This window comes from Physeter macrocephalus, chromosome 5 (genome assembly GCF_002837175.3).
Source record: "Physeter macrocephalus isolate SW-GA chromosome 5, ASM283717v5, whole genome shotgun sequence".
NCBI classification, from domain to species: domain Eukaryota; kingdom Metazoa; phylum Chordata; class Mammalia; order Artiodactyla; family Physeteridae; genus Physeter; species Physeter macrocephalus.
In genome coordinates, this window is record NC_041218.1 from 92,865,546 (window position 1) to 92,886,269 (window position 20,724).

General features: G+C 39.4%; 1 protein-coding gene across 2 annotated transcripts in view; it reads left to right on the forward strand.

Annotated features, from left to right (window-relative positions):
* Nucleotides 1–376: 376 nt before the first annotated feature.
* The window catches only part of HBP1 (HMG-box transcription factor 1), a 31,829-nt gene continuing 11,481 nt past the window's right edge, over nucleotides 377–20,724 (forward strand). Inside the window, exons 1-8 of one of the 2 annotated variants that reach the window (XM_055085082.1) lie at nucleotides 377–652; nucleotides 9,988–10,171; nucleotides 12,300–12,528; nucleotides 15,554–15,692; nucleotides 16,212–16,323; nucleotides 16,412–16,524; nucleotides 19,461–19,617; nucleotides 20,302–20,446. In XM_055085082.1, coding sequence (XP_054941057.1) covers nucleotides 515–652; nucleotides 9,988–10,171; nucleotides 12,300–12,528; nucleotides 15,554–15,692; nucleotides 16,212–16,323; nucleotides 16,412–16,524; nucleotides 19,461–19,617; nucleotides 20,302–20,446 — 1,217 coding nt within the window. In that variant the 5' untranslated portion in view covers nucleotides 377–514. The remainder of the gene's footprint in view (nucleotides 653–9,987; nucleotides 10,172–12,299; nucleotides 12,529–15,553; nucleotides 15,693–16,211; nucleotides 16,324–16,411; nucleotides 16,525–19,460; nucleotides 19,618–20,301; nucleotides 20,447–20,724) is intronic. The other variant, XM_007105317.4, reaches the window with a different exon arrangement.

Sequence of the window (20,724 nt, forward strand, 5' to 3'; positions counted from 1 at the left end):
TGCAGTCATCTCCTTCCCCTCGCACTAAAACAATACCTTGGCCTCCTGCCAAACTTCGAGCAGCGAGCGACTCTGGCTGTTTATGGCCCGGAATGGGTGCTGCGAGAGGTTTGGGGCGGCTCTCAAGTGCTGGCAGAGGAAGAGAAGAGGCCAAAGCTCTAAAACACTCACTTCCTCCGCCCCCTCCCTTTTGTCCCAGACACCAAAACAAACGAGCTGATACACGTGTCCCTATGACTCTTGTTTACTATCAAGCCTGCACTGTGCACGCGCTTCTGGGATATGTAGTCCAACCGGTTCCTCCGACGTGCAGTTCCCAAGAGGAACGCAGCTAGGCCGAGACTACGAACCCACAATCCATTTCGCGGGCAAAGTTTGGCTCGGGTCCCGGCAGTCTCGGCAGCAATCCAATCCGAAGCTCTCACCCTAGTGATTGACAGGCCATCTTCTCCACTAAACACAACACAAAAGTCAATACAAGCCCGCCCCCCGAGACGGACTACGGTATCACCCAATGGGAAAGGGAAAGGATCGAATGGCAGTTCCACAGACCAATAAGAGGGCGAAGGAGTTGGGAGGAGGCTCAACCTCCGGGGGTTTGAGGGGAGGGGGAAGACGAAGCTTGAAAGACTTGGTAATGGCGACGGGTTTGGTAAGTAGGAAAGTTTCGGTTGAGGACTAAGAGTGGCGGCGGGAGCATTAACGTGCGCCGGGGAAGCCGACGTCAGTCGGAGAGGGGTACACGAGTTGCTGGTGGTGTTGTCGCGGCCAGGGCGGCCCGCGCCGGGGCTGCCCGCACTCCGTGGCGGGTTTGTTGTCTTTCTGTTCGGGAAGGGGTGGGGGTGGGGAAGGGAGGGGCAGGATCCCGAGGGTATCGGGCGGCTGGGCGAACTCTGGTCGGCGCTCCTCTTCCTCACGGCGGGGGCAGTTAACCGTCCGATATCTGCCCGAGGCGAACCCACCGGACCGGCGTTTCCCGCAAGCTCACCTGGGCTTCGCGGCGGCGCGGGCCGTGGGGGTCTCGGGGCGGGGGCTGGGAGGCGTAGGCGAGGACGGCGCTCCGGGCCGGGTGGCGCGGTGGGTGGCCGAGCCGGGTGCGGAGATGGGGCGGGCCTGGGCGGGGGAAGGGGGCCGACGCGGCGCCGGGGCTGCCTCGGAAAGTTTGACTTCAACTCCTCGCGAGTGGGCGGAGGGTCGGAGGTTGGTCCGGGGTGGGCGGCCGGCCGCGGGTGGGGGACTGCAGTGAGGCGCCGCCTCTTTAGGGGCCGAGAGGGGCTCGGGCCGAGCTGGGAAGCTCGCGGAGCCGCTGGGCCCTGGGGCTCATTGTTACGCAGTTCGAATGAATGGGCTCCTTGGCGCCTGCGCGGTGGGGCTGAGCTGAGGGGAAAAACAAGCCTGGAGTCCAGGCTGCGGTCACATGATGGGGGGAGGGGAACGGAACGCGATGAATGGCGAAAGAGGGTGGGGGATGGACTTGGCGTGAACCAGGAGGCACTGCCTCTGTGTGACCGAGAGCGAGGCTTGGCAGGCGATTCCAGTCTCCGCCTTCCAACCTATACTGCTGCCCCAGGCAGAGTAAAACAAAACAAAAAATCCAGGCGAAATCGACAGTCGGGGCCCGGTTTTTGTAGCTTCTTCTAACGCTACACGCTGTCTAGGGGATTTCACTCTCCGCGGTGCGTTCTACACCATCTAGAGTTCATTCTTTAGGAGTTTTCAGCAAGAATCTTTTGTAAAAGGAGCTCTGGCTGCAGGGAGATACTCAAAGACGCTTAGCTCTAGGAGCCAGTGATGCTAAGAAGGGAGGAGGGTAAAAGGGAGTTGTGTATATACTAGAAAGTGTTGGAGTCCTACCAACAATTTCGACCAAGTGCTTTAGTTTTATTTCCCTCTAACTAGCAATATCAGGTGATTCCCAACAGTGGTTTTGAAATTAGTTACCTTTTGAGAATTAAAATAATTTTAACATTTGTAAATACTTTTCTATTGTTTAACTACCGATGATGATCTACATTTGTGATGTACTTCTAGTTCTTTCCGTCTTTGCTTTTTGTTATTGTTTTCGATATTTTCTGCTTTAGCTTGCTAACGAGAGTGTTAGGGTCAACTGTTGAGTTTCCATGATTAAACTACTTAGTTCTTGCTGAGCAGGTAATTGTTGACAAAGTTTTAAGGAAATTTGAATTATATTCAAAAGAATTAAATACATTCATTAAGTTTTTGAGCCACTTTATACTTTTGAGGAAGCCATTTAGCCACTTTACAGCAAAGTACTTTAAAACAATAGTTTTTGTTCTAACTTGACTAATATATTATTTATAGAACGAAATTTTGATTTCACTTTCTAGTTTCCATTTTATTTAGTTTCATAAGCCCCATTACCTTTTTCAGCCTGGAAAACTCTTCCCCCTTGTTCACTTTTCAAACTTCTGCTGCATATGTTATTTTAAAAGTTACCTTCTCCCGGGATTTCCCAAGATTTCCCATGTTTCACAGTGTTTGCTTCTCAGACTTCAAACATGGTACTGTCGCTTTAAGAGTTGTCTCCTCCACTGTATTTTAATTTCTTTGGACGTTTTCTTCACTATCCAAATGCTCCGTGATGAAGGCAAACGGGCTTTATGAATGAATAAACTGCTAGACCTTGAAGGCCCTTGAGGGAGAATTGCTAGCTGGTCTGCTGTATTTGTTTGAAATGAAAATATTAGTACTTTTTTTGCCATAAATTATGATAAGTTAGTACCATGTTAATGAGACAATACCAGGTAGTTTACATGTATTATCTTTTGAGTAAGTATGAAGGCGAACATTTATCTAGAAAGAGAAAATAAATCACAACAAATCAATTTTTTTAAGCTGACAAATACCTTTGTATATCACAAAATTCAGGAAAAATGATATACTTTATTAACAATGATATTCTTGTATATTCTTGTTTATGCCTGACCCATCAATAATAGTCCTATACCTTCATATTTAGATCTGCATTTACTTTGGTATTTCATATCATAGCTTACACTGTCATTTTCTATAGACAAAATAGAAAAATAATTTTTTTCTGTAATATAGTTGATTGAATTTTTAGAAGTTATTGGTAGTGTTTTAGAAAAGCTTTTTCCACAAGTTGTTATACGTAATGTGAAATTTTTTACGGTTACAATCAAGTTTGGGAAAATAAATTTCTTTCATATATGAATTCTTTCATAAATGATTTCAAGGTTTTTTCATACAATGATTCATCTTAAGTACTATGTAAATTGACAGTACTCTTTTTAACAGGTTTGTGAATAGCTTGTAGTAGTGTATTAGGGGTTTTCTGTTATCTTCATCAATTTCAGTATTTTGTGTCAAGTCAGCACAAAATTAATAAGAGCTTATATAGATGTATTTGGCACTGGGCGACTGATAGTTACGAGAATGCTTTGGAACCAGGTAAGGGTGTATGATGTTGTGTTTTATATACTTCCAATAAGTATAAAAGGTAGACAGGCGCTGGTCCCATTTAGAAAGAAGAAAACTGAGGCATAGAAGTTAAACTGTTCAGAGTCATATAGATGGTAAGTGATATTCTACAGTAATATATTTTATGGAAAGAATACCACCCACTGTTGGGGTGTGGATTTTTTTTTTTTTTTTAACCTCAGCACTGTGGCAAACTAGAGTTGTAGAAACATTTCTCTGAAATCTTTTGTTTGAAGTTTTATTGAGAATATTCTAAAAGAACTATATTAAGGCTTCATCTGCTTTTGGTGTAGAAAGTTATGTTTAATATAGTTTGTTATGGAGGCTTATTTTAGCTTGGAATTATGTAATCCATTTTAAATGCCACTTCAATTCCTCATGTTAGAGTTATAAAGTAATTGCAGGGCTTCCCTGGTGGCGCAGTGGTTGAGAGTCCGCCTGCCGATGCAGGGGACACGGGTTCGTGCCCCGGTCCGGGAGGATCCCACATGCTGCGGAGCGGCTGGGCCCGTGAGCCATGGCCGCTGAGCCTGCGCGTCCGGAGCCTGCGCTCCGCAATGGGAGAGGCCACAGCAGTGAGAGGCCCGCATACCGGGGAAAAAAAAAAAAAAAAAAAAAAAAGTAATTGCAAATTACTGTCTCTTCACCTTCTCCCCGCACAGTTTGAGCTTGATATAGAAGTTCTTCAGGATTAGGGGAAGGCATGTAGAAGATCCTTTCCTTGATGTCCATAATGAGGATGGAAAGATGAGGAGTCAGGGAAGAACTGGCACTTGAACGTAGTTGTAATTAAATGTCTAACTTATGTTGGTCTATCCCATTTGTCCTTTTTCTCAGTTTTTTTTTTTTTTTTGAAGAGAAAATGGTCCCATTCAGTCATTAGAGCCCTGTTTTTCTCATCCAGAATATTATTATTATAGATATTTATTTTCTTGGCTGTGCTGCAAGGCATGCGGGATCTTAGTTCCCTCACCCAGGGATCAAACCCGTGCCCCCGTGCCCCCCTGCAGTGGGAGCGCAGAATCTTAACCACTGGACCGCCAGGGAAGTCCCTCCTCATCCAGGGTAATACTTTGTTCAGAGCTGTTTTGAAGTTTATACAAAATTAGATGAAGTATGTGGTGGAAATGCTTGGCACATAGTAGATAGGCATTTAGTAAAATCTAATTTCCTTCTTTTTCATTCAGTGAGACTTAGCTATTTTTAGGCATCTCTTCCTCTCCTCTTCCTAAGATTTTGTGGATATTTACTTCTGAAAGTTTGCAAAACAAATGAAGTAGGGCCTTCTCATCCCCACCCAATAAAATAAAAATTTGTCATATTGAACATGACATTTCAAAGTACAACTGCTGGAGAATTTTACTCTTCCTTTTTGAGAATTCACAGATCTAGTGAAGAGTTGACGTGTACAGAGTTAACTAAAACACAAGATGAGCTGTGTCCAATCCAGTAATACCAAAGTGGTATACAAAATCATGAATGAACAATAGCGTTAGCTCTACCAGGAGAAATTTCAAAGAGGAGCTTGTTTATCATAATGAATATCTAACTGGTGTATGTGGGGAGTTATTTTTGAGTACGGACTCTTCTGGTGTTCCTTTACGGTATCAGAGGCCTTGTTTCTCCCAAACACTATAGTTTGACAGACAACTGAGAGACAAAAAACTTAACGTTTGTGTATGGGCTTGAATTTTGGTTTCATGTGTTTTATTTAATTCTCACAATAGCCCTGTGAGATAAGTAGAGGTACCTTGAGATTAAGTGACCTACCCCACGTTACCTGGCTAGCAGGTGAATTTCACGTCTGTTGACTTGAAGTCTAGGCTCCTGTTTACTGTACAGGAGGTTTACAGAAGGAAAACCTCCTCTATCTCAAGACCAAACTTTTGATAGTCTTGAGCAATGAGAGGTGAAAACACATAGAACTCAAGTTCAACAAATATTTATTTGGTCCCTTTTGTTATTTGCTTTGAAACTAAAATTTTTTTTCCAACTTCATTTAAAGAGTATTGTGATGGGATGTTGGTAGATTACTAAGACAGAGTACTGAAGAAATGCCAGAAGTTGCAAGGAGATTTGAGTGCAGAGTGAATGGTGACTGGGCACCCGGGACCTGCTGATGGGGAGAGCAAACCTAGCTGGGAAGAATGAGAAACCCAAAGGGCTCTGCAGAGGGAGGGGGAGGGCACCACAAACTAGCTGCAGCTCTGCCTCCTACCTGTAGGGAGAGCTCTGAGGAGAGGTATAGATGTATAGCGCAACTCTGAATTTCATAATAAAGGGGGAAAGTGAGACATTTTTCAAGTTTAAGATTGCAACTTGGGCTGACTTATGCCGATCACATCTGTATATGAGGCATGTACAGATGTTCATATGGAGTTTGAGTCATTAAGTCAGGATAAATTGTGTTCTCTGTACTTAAGTGTTGGAAAGTTTTCTGTGGAAAGGGTTAAAATCTGCTATCTAAACTTAATATTTGCTGTTCCAAGAACTTACACAGAATAACTAGTTCCTCTCGTGTTTGGGGCATTACTAAACAAGAAGTCTGCACTGATACTACCAATTACCGTTTCTTTCATGAGGACTTTCTGGCCACACTGCAGGGCATGCGGGATCTTCCTGTTGAACCCAGGCCCCCTGCAGTGGAAGCTCAGAGTCTTAACCACTGGACCGCCAGGGAAGTCCCTCATGAGAACTCTCAAAGGAGGCTGGGAGCGAGTGGCATAGACAGAAATTGGGAATGAGAATATACTCTACTCTTAATGCACTCTCCCTTAAATATTTGTTATAGACGTTCTTGCATACTCATATCGTGTTTCAGTATGGTTTTTTAAATAGACTCAAAAAAATGTTTAAAGTGTGGTTCTGATCATGTTAGACCTCTGTTCAAAAGTGTGCAGTGGTTCCCATTGTCTGCTAGTTGCTAATAATAATACTGGCCAGTCTACATTGAGAGTTTGCTCTGTTAGGCACTATTGTAAGCTTTTGACATTTATGAGTTCACTGAGTTTTTACAACAACCTATACAGATGCTTTTATTATTTACATTTTACAAACAAGTCATAAAGATTTTAAATAAACTGTCCAGGGTACATAGCTGGCAAGTAGCAAATATAATATAAACTCAGTAGTCTAATTTTCAAAGTCCTTATCCTTGTCTACAAAAAACAAACCAACTAACCAGTTTTCCTAAATTAGAATTGAAGATTCGGATCCCAGTCTACCTTTCCAGCCTTAGTATTGATGGATGACCAGGAGACACACAGGCCATTCTGCCTTCTGGCTTCTGTGTTCTTCTGATTTCATCCAGTACTTTGCTAACTGTGTGAGTTTGCTCTTGTGAGTTTCTCTCATTGGGAGCCTCCCATCCTTCCTTTTTACCCATTCATAGCCAAGCCCTGGCTCTGTAGAACTATGGTCATTTGCTTATATCTTTCCACTAAAGTGAAGATTCCTTGAGATTCATGATCAACTGTTCATCAATGCACCTAGTATAGTGCCTTGTACATAATATGTATTAAATAAATGAATATATATACACACACATATATTTAGATAAAAAGGAATGTGGCAAAAAGGAATGTGGCAGTCATTTTTAGCCTGCTGGTTCTCACAACACACCTGGTGTTCTTTTGAAAGAAAACAAGTAAAAACCAGTGCACCAGGGTTGTACCCCAGACCAAATAAACCACATGCTTCGGAAGGAAGGTGGGTCCTGGGCATCATTGGTTTGAAGCGGACATGGTTCTGTGTGCCACCAGGGTTGAGAATCTCAGATCAAGCTAAGTTTGTTTGGCTTTTGCAACGAGAAGGTGGAGGCTCAGAATAAGGATTTGGCTACTTAATGCTTGAGAAGTCGATTTGTGTTACCACATCTCTTGTAGCCACCACTTTTTGGAAATTATTTGTTATACCCTAGCAGATTTGCTGTAACTGTATCATAAGACTGTGATTAATCCCTACATAAAAGCTTGTACCTACTGGAAAAGTGTTCATTTGTTGGGAATGCGTCAAACATCTTTTAGATAAACTGAATTTGCTTAAAGTAGTAGTATGATCTGTGACTTTTTATTGAGATGTGTTGGATAACTTGTCAGATTTCCCAGGGAGAAAATTACCGAAGCTGAATAGCTAGTTGTCTGGTCTCCTGTTGTTAACTGTTTTCAATAACTGTCCTGTTTAGACCATAAAGTGCCCATAGTATGCATAATATTGCCCTATGTCAGTCTAGGGATAAAAAAATTTTTTTATGTCATTTTACATTTTTTTTTTACTCGTTTCATTTCATCCTCACAACTGCTCTAGGAAGAAAAGAGCAGGAGTCATTAGCCCTGTTTTCAGATGGAGTTATTGAAGCTCAGTCACTTTAGGTCATAGATTTAGTAAGTGATTAAGCTGGTATCAAACCTGTTTCCTTCCACCTACCCCAGTGCCCTTTTCACTACTCCATACTACATCTCACAGTCGGTATTGTGTAAGGCTCTAAGTGCCCAAGAAATGGGTAATATTTGAGGAATACAGGCAGAAAGCATCTGAAATAAAATATTAGAAATAAAGTAAGGCAGTGGTCAGTTTGACTGCATGTGTCAAAAGCCTTAATAAGATGTTTAATTGCCATCCAACTACTAATCTGTCTCTGGGAATCTAAAGAAATAACCAGATATAAGCAAATACTTAAAAAAAAAGAATGTAAATTCACTGTTATTTAGAAGATTGGAAAAACTGGGAACATGTTTAGCAATAGGAGGGATAAATAAATTTTGGTACATCCTGATGATGTATATTATTTAACTATTTAAAATAGATCTTTGAAAAAATTAATGACATAGGAAAATGCTTATGAACTTTATGTTAAGGAAAAGGTTTCAACTATTAATATATATAATATGAAGTATGAAGAAAAATAAATGATTTTATTTAGGTAAAACGTAGGTCTGTGCATGAAAAAGAGATTGGATTGTAAGATAATACATCAAAATGTCACAGTATCTAACTCGGGTTGGTGGGATTAGAAATAATTATTATAGGGGCTCCCCTGGTGGCACAGTGGTTAAGAATCTGCCTGCCAATGCAGGGGACACGGGTTCGAGCCCTGGTCCGGGAAGATCCCACACGCCACAGAGCAGCTAAGTCCGTGAGCCACAACTACCGAAGCCTGTGTGCCTAGAGCCCGTGCTCTGCAACAAGAGAAGCCACCGCAATGAGAAGCCTGAAGCCCGCTCGCCGCAACTAGAGAAAGCCCATGCTCAGCAACGAAGACGCAACGCAGCCATCAATAAATAAATAAATAAATAAATAAATAATAAATTTTTTTAAGAGAGATAATTATTATATTCCTTTTTTTTTTTTAAGGAAAGCTTTTTTCATTTTTTCCACAGTGGTCATATATTTTATAGTCAGGATAACATTTCATGATTTAAAAGTTCATTGGAAAAGCCTTCGTAGAAAAAAATCTGTCAGTGTTTGTTGGTGATTACGACATGGCTTAGAAAGCTCTGGTATAAATGTCTTTTCACTGCATTTTTTGATCAGCCTGGGCTAGGGTACCTAACTTTTACAGTACTTTTTTTTTTTTTTTTTTTTTTTTTTGGTCACACCATGGGATCTTAGTTCTCTGACCAGGGATTGAACTCGGGCCTCGGCTAACCCTGGTAGTAGTTAGTGCGATGTCCAAACCACTGGACTGCCAGGGAGTTCCCGACTTCTGTTGACTTTTAACAGCAGTATATTCTGTTTTATTTTGAGAAAAAAAAAAAAAACTATATATGTTAGAATTTTTTGTGTATTTCATATTAACTCATTAGAACTTCTTAAAAATGAGATTTGGAGTAGAGCCTGAGAAATCAGGAAATCTTGCTGCTTCTGTCACCCATGTTAAATAACTAATTTGATCATCGTCCAAAGGCAAGAGTGTAAAAGGTATAACCACATTTTATATTATTAATCTTTGTAAAAATTGTAGCCTATTCAGAAGGTCAGGTATCTTTTTAGTATGGTTAGGTCCCAAATTCTCATTAAAAAAAATTTTTATTTTTATAAGAAGTATAGTATATGGCCAGTTTAAGAAACTCTTTTCTGTTTTATTTTTTTTGTCTGTTTTGGTTTTTGTGTTTTGTTTTGTTTTGGCCCTGCCACGCGGCTTGAGGGATTTTAGTTCCCTGGCCAGGGTCCGAACCCGCGACCGCTGCAGTGGAAGCCCGGAGTCTTAGCCACTGGACTGCCGGGGAAGTCCCAAGAAACTTTTTAAAATATTAATTAGAGACTGTAATTTTAAGTTTGTTAAACTTGTTCACTTTCAGAAGATGAGAAATAACACAGTTGATAAATACTAGAGAAATTAAAATAGAATCTTCTAAAAAATGTGCAAAATAGAATAGACCTTCAGTCATCCATGTCTAAAGGTTTTGAGGGGGATACAGATAGCAGTGTGTGATTAAAGATACAACATTGTGATGTCTCTGATTTTATACTTACATTATTTCCAAATCACATGACTTGACATTTTTTTCTTATATTATTTTTAAGTCGGAGCACCATAACATGGTGTGGGAAGTGAAGACAAATCAGGTGCCTAATGCAGTACAGAAACTCCTGCTAGTAATGGACAAGAGAGCTTCAGGAATGAATGACTCATTGGAGTTGCTGCAGTGTAATGAAAATTTGCCATCCTCACCTGGATACAACTCTTGTGATGAGCACATGGAGCTTGGTAAACAAAATGAAGTGTTTAGGAATCTCACTGAGATTCAGATTAATTTTCATGTTTAGCTAGCTTTTCCACCTACCTTGAACTGATAAAACATATGTCACGTTTTTGTACATAAGGAGTTTTCAGTGTTCTCTTATTATTGCTTATGAAGTATTACTTAAAACCAAGCTAACTTGGGGCTGTTTATGGTTATCATAGAGACTCATTTACAAATTTTCAAACTAAACTGCCTTTGTGGATAAAGATGAGCCTTTGAACACCTTATGAAAACCCTGCTGTGTGGCTTTTCAAAAGATGTTACTTTTGAAATATCCATGTGAGCTCAGCAAATTATGCTGGCCACTATTCACGCCTGTTTTGTTGGTATGATGGGGAAATTACAGTGGACCCTTGAAATTCGAGGATCTGACGTTTGTGATTATCACTACTGCTGAGCTACTCCAAAGATACGTGATCTGTAGAAGTGTGTAGGTTTGTTGAGGTGTGACTGAATTGTATTGCTTTGAGGTCGCTGTTGAAGACAGTGCACAGGTGAGGAGTGATCTTGGCTGCTGCCCGCTCTTCATCTTGCCTTTGTTCCCATTTAATACGCATTTTTCTCTGATGTTCCCAAAAACCTGAGATGTGAGTGTCCTCATTTTATAAATGATGAAGTAGAGGAGGTTATATGCTGGAGTCTTCTTTGGGAATTTGGAGATCTTAAAGGTCTTGGGACATAACCTGTTTGAATGCTAAGAGATTGCTGGGCCTGAATATGCATTGAGGAGTGGTTACTATTGAGCTAGAAGCCCCAGTTCAATCAGGTAGTTGATTCCTCCATTGTCACATTTTAGGTTTCAGGAGGAAATCAGGAACCTAGGGCTCAGGGGGTCAAAAACTTGTACCACCCCTCATGACTTCAGTTTAAAAGTAGTTTCCATAACTTGAAAGACAGAAATGAACCCTTTACAGTAAAGAAAGATAGTCAAAGAACAGTGTTGCCAGTGAGGGAAGGCAAACAGCTCCACGACCATGAGAATTACAGAGTGGAATTATCTTAAGTTGGTGTGTTATTTTAGCTGCTCTGTGAAGGGGGGGATACCTTCTAGTCACTTTTATGAATGGGTGTCTTGAATCAGTACTTGTAAGACATTTCTGTTTTAGTGAGCTATTCTGGGATATTCCCCTGAATAGGAATTAGGAGTATGTACTTTTATAGTGACAGTTCAGGAGAACTCTAAAGACTAGAAGAGTTAATTGACTTATATATTGAAGAGACCCAGTGGATCTGTAGAGTTTGTAGGTATGTGTTTCCAAGAGGGTTGTTTTGGTTGTTGTTTTTCTTTTTTAAGGCCTGCAAGGTGCTTTTTCTCCCCTCCTTTCTTTTTCTTTAATTTTTAATTCAGTTTTTTAGAATTCAGTCTATCTTACAGCGTTCATAGCCTTGGCATGTACATGAGTGGTCCTTGGTTACTATTTCTAGTTTTCTTTCTTGGGTAGCTGAGAGTCTGTCATGAACTACCTTTCGGGAACACACTTTCTGGAAAAAATAAGTAATATTACTGAGTTCAGACTTCCTCATTAAAAAGAAATAATTTAACATAGATAAAGTCTAACAAGTAGTACCTGAAAATACATAATATGATCTAGGTTTCATCTTTGAAGATTGTTGTTTTCATTTATTGCAGTAATCTTGTTGAACAGGTTCAAGTGTGTGAACAATAAGTACATCTGTGTACCCATAAAACGCCTTTTTCCTCATTAACATGTTAACATAAAAATGTCTCAGTGGTATATGAATTATTCCCAGGTGAGCTGTAAAAAACTGGGGGAAAAAGTCAGAAAACACAAACAGAACAGTTGGTGAACAGTTGTGGTAGTTACATGGTTTGAGTAGTGAAGTCATTAATCCATTTACATTTGCTAGGTTTACTTTTCTGTCAGACTCTGTTGGCCCTTAAATGTATAAGATGTCTTTTTTTCTTTCAGTTGAAAGTTGTTTTCATTCAAGAAAACATTTTGAATTTACACTTTTCCTCTCACAAAATTAATTAGCTAAATTTGAGGACCTCTCTTCCAACTGTGATTGTAGAATTGTTCCCTGTATTAGTAATTTCCTTCTTATAATTTTGAGTGTGCTTATTTGCAGATGATCTTCCTGAACTTCAGGCTGTTCAGAGTGATCCTACTCAATCTGCCATATACCAGCTAAGTTCAGATGTGTCACATCAAGAGTATCCAAGACCATCTTGGAACCAAAATACCTCAGAAATACCAGAAAACACTTACCGTGAAAATGAGGTGGATTGGCTAACAGAATTAGCAAATATCGCCACCAGTCCACAAAGTCCACTTATGCAGTGCTCATTTTACAACAGGTGGGAACATTGGCTGTATTTTAATTGAAAACTTTTATCATTACAAAATGCTTTTTTTTTCTAGTTTTAAAAGTAATAATGCTGTTGACCATCTCCTGAGTGGTTTATCAAAGTCATTAGAATTAAGCTCTTGGTCTTAAAATAATCAAAGAGCTATTTCACCCAATGTCATGATTTTATATTTTGAGAATCAGATAAAAGTGATAAGAGAACAGCAGAGTCAGAATATTTGTAAATGGTTTAAAGTCATCAAAAAATACATCAGACCAAGAATACTTTTATATTTCTACTTAGAGGGATGAAAATTATATTTGTCTAAAGAATCATAATTAAAATAGACATATTTTAAACTTTTATCAACCTTGAGTTTGGTTCCTTTTGGTCTAGGTTTATTTTTTTCCACAGTATATGTGGCCCTATGTTATTTATATGTTTGCTAATACTAAAATGTTGAACTTACAAAAGTAGACTCCCATTGGTAGAAACCACTGTTTCATATACCCAGACCAGAGTCTAAGAAAATGAATTAATGGTGCTATGAAATTATGGAAGCTTCCAACTAATATTCCTAGGGAGACCTAAATGGATAATATTTTATTAATTATCCCCAAATTATAAAATTGGCTATGTAAAAACACATAGATAAATATGATAGTGTGGAAGGAAGAGAAATACCCAGGTTTGCACTCATGTGGGTGGGTAGACCGGAGTCCATAATAGGTGATGTAGGAATAACTGAATTTCGGTAGTGTTCCTAAGTTGGTATAGTTCTTTGCTAAAGAATAAACTTGTTAGGTGTGAAGCCCAGCAAGTTACGCTGTTTTTCTTCTATTCAGCAAGGTAATTGGTTTTGATTAGAGCAAATTCAATTTAATTAACTTCAGTTTAATCCATGAAGAGTTCCACAGGAATGAAAAGTTGCCTTTCAAAGTATTACTTCCTTTATTGTCCCAATTTTCATTGTAATCTTAATAGTCAAAAAGTGAAAAATTGTTTTACCCCAGTTTTAGTTTAGAGATAGTACTTTTCGTTTTTCACAGTAAACTCATGAGGATTAATAATTTAGTTCATGGAAAGTTGAGTAAAACCCTCAGAAGAAAATTAATGTTAAAAGAAAATTAATGTTAAAAATTAACAAATAGGGGCTTCCCTGGTGGCGCAGTGGTTGCGCGTCCGCCTGCCGATGCAGGGGAACCGGGTTCGCGCCCCGGTCTGGGAGGATCCCACGTGCCGTGGAGCGGCTGGGCCCGTGAGCCATGGCCGCTGAGCCTGCGCGTCCGGAGCCTGTGCCCCGCAACGGGAGAGGCCACAACAGAGGGAGGCCCGCATACCACAAAAAAAAAAAAAAAAAAAAAAAAAAAAAAAAAAATTAACAAATAAAGGAGTAGCTCCCTAAAGATGTAGATTACTCTCTGCTGCATTTTCTATGCTTCCCTTCTTCCTCGGGAACGAGACCAAGAGTCACGCTCTGCCGTCTTGCCTGCCTTCTAACACAGTCAGTAGCTGTTCTTGTGACTTCTTGTAGAGTGTTAAACTATGTTAGTTATTGAACTTGGGATGTCTGAAGTTGTAACTGTACAGTACCGAGGGGTTGAGGACAGGTAAAATTTATATTATCCCTGCATAGATAGAGGGATGAAGACACCATGGTGTTAGTGATTCAGACACATGCAGCATATTAATTTTTACAGAACATTTAGGCCGTATACATTTTAGAATATTACATTGTTACTTCTCTTTTAAATGGTTAAACAGAAGAACTGATAAACTCATTTTCTTTTACTAGTCACGATGGCAGGAATGAGCTTAAGGAATTTTTAGCAGTTTGGCCATTCTCTTATGCTTCATAAAGATGTAAATGTGTAATAAAAGGAAGAAATTGGGCAAAGATGAAATATTAAGTATTCGTATTTTGAAATCCAAAGTTGATTGGAGAGTAAAGCTAAAATGCATGGAAATTTGAGGGCTTTTTACTTAAGAAGTGTTATGAACATGAAAGTAATGTACAGTTTTATATATGGATCCTCATTTAAAAATTGATTTCTGCGAAGGTATAATAAAAATGTTAAGTTTAAAAAAATGAGGGCTTATCAGATTTCTCAGAGAATAAGGGAAGAATTGGAAAGTAAGATGTCCCTCCTCTTTTTAGAAAGAGGATTAGTACAGACATGTGTAAACATTTTTCTGTTAAGGACCAAATCTTTAGTTGGCATCTCAGAGAATTGTCCTGATTTGGGACAATTCAGATTTACTTCTTAGACCCTGAAATTTTCCTTTCTGCTGCTTTCCAAACTCCCGAGTCAGTATACCTTACTGGTCGTCCTTTATGGGCTTGCTGCTTACTGTTACCCCTCTTACGTGTTTGTGGGGGAAGGATCTTATTGTGTTTTGGGGAGCCCCGTGTACTCTGAAGGGAGCACTGCCTGGTAAAGAGACTTTTGACGGGAAAGTGGGGCAAGAGGTAACTTACTTTTTAAGGTGATCCTGGGGCAGAAGTAGCTGGCTTTATGTGTAGATGCTTTGCAAATAGGCTGTTTTCTACTATAATAAGTTTAAACATTTTAGCTTCAGGTAGTTCACTGTATCTGCCCAGTGATACAGGTGGTTGGTAGGTAAAGAGTTCCGTGTTGGTCACGTTGAGCTTGGAGGGCCAAGATTTGGTGACCACATCACAGGAGAGAGAAAGGGATCGGGAGCCCTGCATAAGGGGGCATCATCCTTCATGAATGAAACTGCACCCTTGTATGTACTTAGTGATATAAAAATGAGTGAATGAGTAAATGAAACAGTAATTTGGAATTTAAAGTATATTATCTAATCTGAAAAAAACAGTGTTTAAAATGTGTGAAGAGGGTTTGGGTAAGATGTTAAGAACAACATACTATAGATGAAACCCTGATGTCTTTATTAGTGTTTCCCATAGGTGTCTTATATGTAATTACATTGGTGTTATGAATATGAAGTTCACCAAAAGGAAAGCTTTAAGGACCTTTGCTTTGTGGTTAAAACGGTTTCTTTATTTTAGATCATCTCCTGTACACATCATAGCTACTAGCAAAAGTTTACATTCCTATGCGCGCCCTCCACCAGTGTCCTCTTCTAAGGGTGGGCCAGCCTTCCCTCATCACCACTGGAAGGAGCAAACACCAGTCAGACATGAAAGGGTAAGTTTATTCATGAGGTTAAACTTTATGAAATCTGTACAGCAGCTGAAAAACGTTAACTTTCCCTCTCTAAGCAATTCTTCTGAAGCACATGCAGTTGGGAAATAGTCTCTCTCACTGTTCTCCTACTGATCTGGATTCAGTTTTATGTACAGCTCTATTAACTGTTAGGAAAGTTTATTACTAGTGGGAACATGCATTTAACTAAAACTTCCCAGAACTTCAGTTTTCGAAGGCGATTTTTCCCCCTAAGTTTAGAATGATTAATTTATCCACTAATAAGAAAGTCTCGGGACTTCCCTGGCCATCCAGTGGTTAAGACTATGTTCCCAGTGCAGGAGGCCTGGGTTTGATCTCTGGTCGGGGAGCTAGATCCGGCATGCCACAGCTAAGACCCAGCATAGCTAGCTAGCTAGGTAGCTAGGTAGGTAGATAGATAGATAGATAGTCTGAAGACACAAATTAACAAAATACATCTTACAAAAAAAACCTAGAAAGTTTGTAATATTTTTTCCACAGGCAAACAGTGAGTCAGAATCTGGCATTTTCTGCATGTCCTCCCTCTCGGATGATGATGACTTGGGGTGGTGCAATTCCTGGCCTTCGACTGCTTGGCACTGTTTTTTGAAAGGTAAAAAATGCTTGAATTCTTTACAGTTTACTTGTGCAGCAAGCACACTAGTCACAAATCTAATACTTGTTTTTTACTTAAACTGTAGGCACACGACTGTGTTTTCATAAGGGAAGCAATAAGGAGTGGCAGGATGTGGAAGATTTTGCTAGAACTGAAGGCTGCGATAATGAGGAAGATCTCCAGATGGGCACTCACAAGGTTGATTTACAATTCTTAAAACTTTTACAGGTCTTTCAAAAGGGAACATAGGTTTATTATTAATGTACAGGTGTATCCTCCCATTTGCTGCCATGTTTAAATGACATTTTACATTTGGGGAGGAGCTCTTGTGACTACTCTGTTGATTAGCCTGATGGACAGGAGCAGTTACTAGGTTTTACCTTTATAATGAAGCTTTCTTAGATGGGAACACGAGTGTATTTCTTAGCACTTTTTACACATTTTATTTTGGGGAAAATTAAACTGGCATTAAGCACAAAATGAATAAATAAACCAAAGCCTTACCTTAGGTAATCTACAAAGTGGTTAATTCTCCTATGGGTAAGTGAGGATTGAGTTACTTTTAAAATGACCCATTAAAATGCTGGTATTTTCTAAGTCGATAAGCAAAGGCAGTAGTGGGCAGCAGGCAGTAGGATAAATGTTGGATGAAACCTTTATCTTTGAAATCTTCAATTTCTCCATCTCCACTGTGGGCAGAGAAATTGGGCATGTGAAGTGTGCTTGTGTAAAATTCCTGTTTTGCTCCTGCTGTCCTCTACTAGTGAGTCTCTTGAGAACGGCAGTCCTGACTTGGCTGCCTTCAGTCTCTCCTTCTTGCTGTAAGGAACAACATACTAAGGAACAACATGTTAAGGAACATGTTGTTACTTACATGTTGCTGTTACCTCCTAAACAGCAACATGGTGAAGTTCACTGCAGTCCGACGTCAGCCTCTGCTGCTCTACTAAAATTGTCTCGGGTTACTAGTTTTATTTTGATTTCTAAAGAGACCTCTGCTTGTTCTTTTTGACATTTCTGCAGTGTTTGACATAGTGGATTGTCTTCCCTTGATTTGCGTAGCATGGCAGTGCCCTGCTTCTCCTTCTGATGTCTTGTCTGTTTTGACTGGTGGCTTGTCTGCCCATGATGTTGAATGTTAATAAGGTTCTACCCTTCCTCCCTCTCTTCACCACTTTTTCTCTGATGATAATGTCGACAGCAGCTCCTTGGTGGCCTGTGGAAGCTGCTTTGGTCTTGGAGGCAGGAAAGCTGGGCTCTTTCTGGCTCTGCCAGCAGCTATTTGCATGACTGGCCTTGGGCAGTCTATCAACCCCACTGGGTATTGCCTTCCTGATCTGTAAGATGGAACTGGAATTAGCTTTAAGTTCTTATAGCTCTAAGAATTAGAAGATTCTGTAATCTAGTTACTAGTATAGCCAACACTGGAGTCATCTTTTTCTTCCCCATCCAGGTCCATTTTTCTCCTTTTAAGAGTATTACTACCCTTTCTTGATTGCCAGATTCAAGACCTTTCTTTCTTTCTTTCTTTTTTTTTTTTTTTTTTTTTTTTTTTTTAATATTTATGTATTTATTTGGCTGTGTTGCAGCACGTGGGCTCTTCGTTGGCATCGCGCGGGCTTCTCTCTAGTTGTGGCGCATGGGCTCCAGAGCACGGGCTTAGTTGCCCCACGTCATGTGGGATCTTGGTTCCCCCACCAGGGATCGAACGCATGTCCCCTGCATTGGAAGGCAGATTCATAACCACTGGACCACCAGGGAAGTCCTCAAAACCTTTTCTTGATTGCTTCATTCAAAACATGAATGAAGTTGACTGTTTCCTCTCTTTGTATTCAGTTGATCCATTCTGTTTCCTTAAAGATTTTTTACATTTATCCTTTTCTTTCATTAGTTACTTTGACTGGACACTGTAGCTAGCTCTTGGCATGTCTGTCTCCTTTGTTTTTCTGTGAATTTAAGGGTAGGGATCATGTGTTTTCAGAGCCTAGCACCTGGCCTGTACTAAGTGCTCAATAAATATTGGTTGAATTTAAATTCAGCCCTGTTCTACCACCACGGCACTTGTCAGTTCAAGACTGTAATGGGGTTCTCTCGTTATATCTTCAAATAAATTGATAACTAGAGGTACCTTTTATCTGTAGTCTTTGTCATCATCTTAAAATCAACAATTATGTTAATAAAAATATTTTCATTGACTTCCTAGTACCTTCCCAAAGGAAAGTTTAAGCATTTTGCCTGTCTTTAAGATCCCTTTACTTACTTACTTACTAACTGGGGCCTCCTTTGCAGTCTTATTTGCCCCAACTCTGAACTAATCTTGTATTTTTAGCAGATACTCAGCACTCTCCAAAGAAGTTATTAGTCCCAACTATTCCTGGTGTAAGGCATGTTCTTGTACCTTTCTAAATTGCATTCTTCTTTTAGATTCCAGTTCAAATGGGAGTTGAAAGCCGCCCCCAATCTTTTTCTCTTGGAGTTAATATCTCCCTTTATTAAACTCCATTAGCATTATTTGTACTTGGATTGAAGCACTTGTTCCAGTCAGCTTTATTATTATTATTTTTTTATCTTTTTTTTTTTTAACATCTTTATTGGAGTATAACTGTTTTACAATAGTTTTGTTTTTCTCCTTCTGACTTACTTCACTCTGTATGACAGACTCCAGGTCTATCCACCTCATTACAAATAACTCAGTTTCATTTCTTTTTATGGCTGAGTAATATTCCATTGTATATATGTGCCACATCTTCTTTATCCATTCATCTGTTGATGGACAGTTAGGTTGCTTCCATGTCCTGGCTATTGTAAATAGAGCTGCAATGAACATTTTGGTACATGACTCTTTTTGAATTATGGTTTTCTCAGGGTATATGCCCAGTAGTGGGATTGCGGGGTCGTATGGTAGATCTATTTGTAGTTTTTTAAGGAACCTCCCTACTGTTCTCCATAATGCAGTCAGCTTTATATTGTAGTAGTATCTGCCTTTCTTTGCTACTGGGTCGAAAGCGCCTTAATGGCAAGGATCCTGTCTTGTTTATTTTTACCTTTTCCACAAAGTCTTACACATAGTAGGAACTTCACTCCATGTTGAATTGAGCATTGCCAATTTATTTACTCTATGCATGTATTTCCAGGGCTATGGTTCTGATGGTCTAAAGTTGTTATCACATGAAGAAAGTATATCATTTGGCGAGTCTGTACTGAAGTTGACTTTTGATCCTGGTACAGTAGAAGATGGTTTACTTACTGTAGAGTGTAAACTGGACCACCCTTTCTATGTTAAAAATAAAGGTAGGGCTTCAATTTTCAATTTGTAGTAACTTTTTAAAGAAAGCTTCTTAAATCTATAATTATGTCTTGTGGCATAATTCTTTGATGATTAAGAAAAAAATTTTTGAAGGGAAAACTTCTTTCAAACTAAATAAAACTACCATAGGAAATGCCTTATAATAATACCTAATGATGTTTAAATGTCTTAGCAGTAGTGAGGTGGAGCTCTACTTCCTGTGGGTATGAACTTGTAGATTCATGTAGCATACTATAATAAGCTCTCTGTTGTTTTGATAATAGTTTGGGGAATGGAGTATTCTGGTAATTGAATTTTGGTTGAGGCCAAATATGCTTTAAACCTGAATCACATTAACACTGTCAAATGTAATGATTCAGAGACTATTTCATGGTCTCAATCATCATCATTTATCATTTACTATTTTGTAGGTCAATGGAAGTGCTGATTGATAGAATTTGATATATTAGTAAAATGCTAAATTAAACTAGTTTTGGAGGGCTTTTGCATTGTTTAAATAAAACACTTGGATTTGCTTTGTGGCAAAGATACATGACTTGTGTTATAAATCTGTCACATACTTTTTATTTTTAAGACTCAGAAGTGACATATCTATCATATAATAAATAATTTGGATGCTTTCTGTCACTCTCCATCCTTTATATAACAATAGTTTGCTTTAATTTTAGGTTGGTCATCATTTTATCCAAGCTTGACTGTGGTACAGCATGGCATTCCATGTTGTGAAATTCATGTTGGTGATGTATGTCTACCTCCTGGACACCCCGATGCCATTAATTTTGATGATTCAGGTGTTTTTGATACATTTAAAAGGTAATATTGAATTCTTTTTGTTTTTCTCTCTGAAATAAAATTAAAGTTTACTCTTAATCTCCCTAATGATTGCTGTTTAGGAGGTTAAACCTTTAAAGAACTGAGAATTATAAAAGGACTACTTAGAAGAGGTATATACAGTTGACCCTTGAACAACACAGGGGTTAGGGGCACTGACCCTCTACACAGTTGAAAATCCACATATAACTTAGAGCCAGCCCTTTGTGTAGGCAGATTCAACCAACCATTGACTGAGTAGTATTTACTGTTAAAAAAAA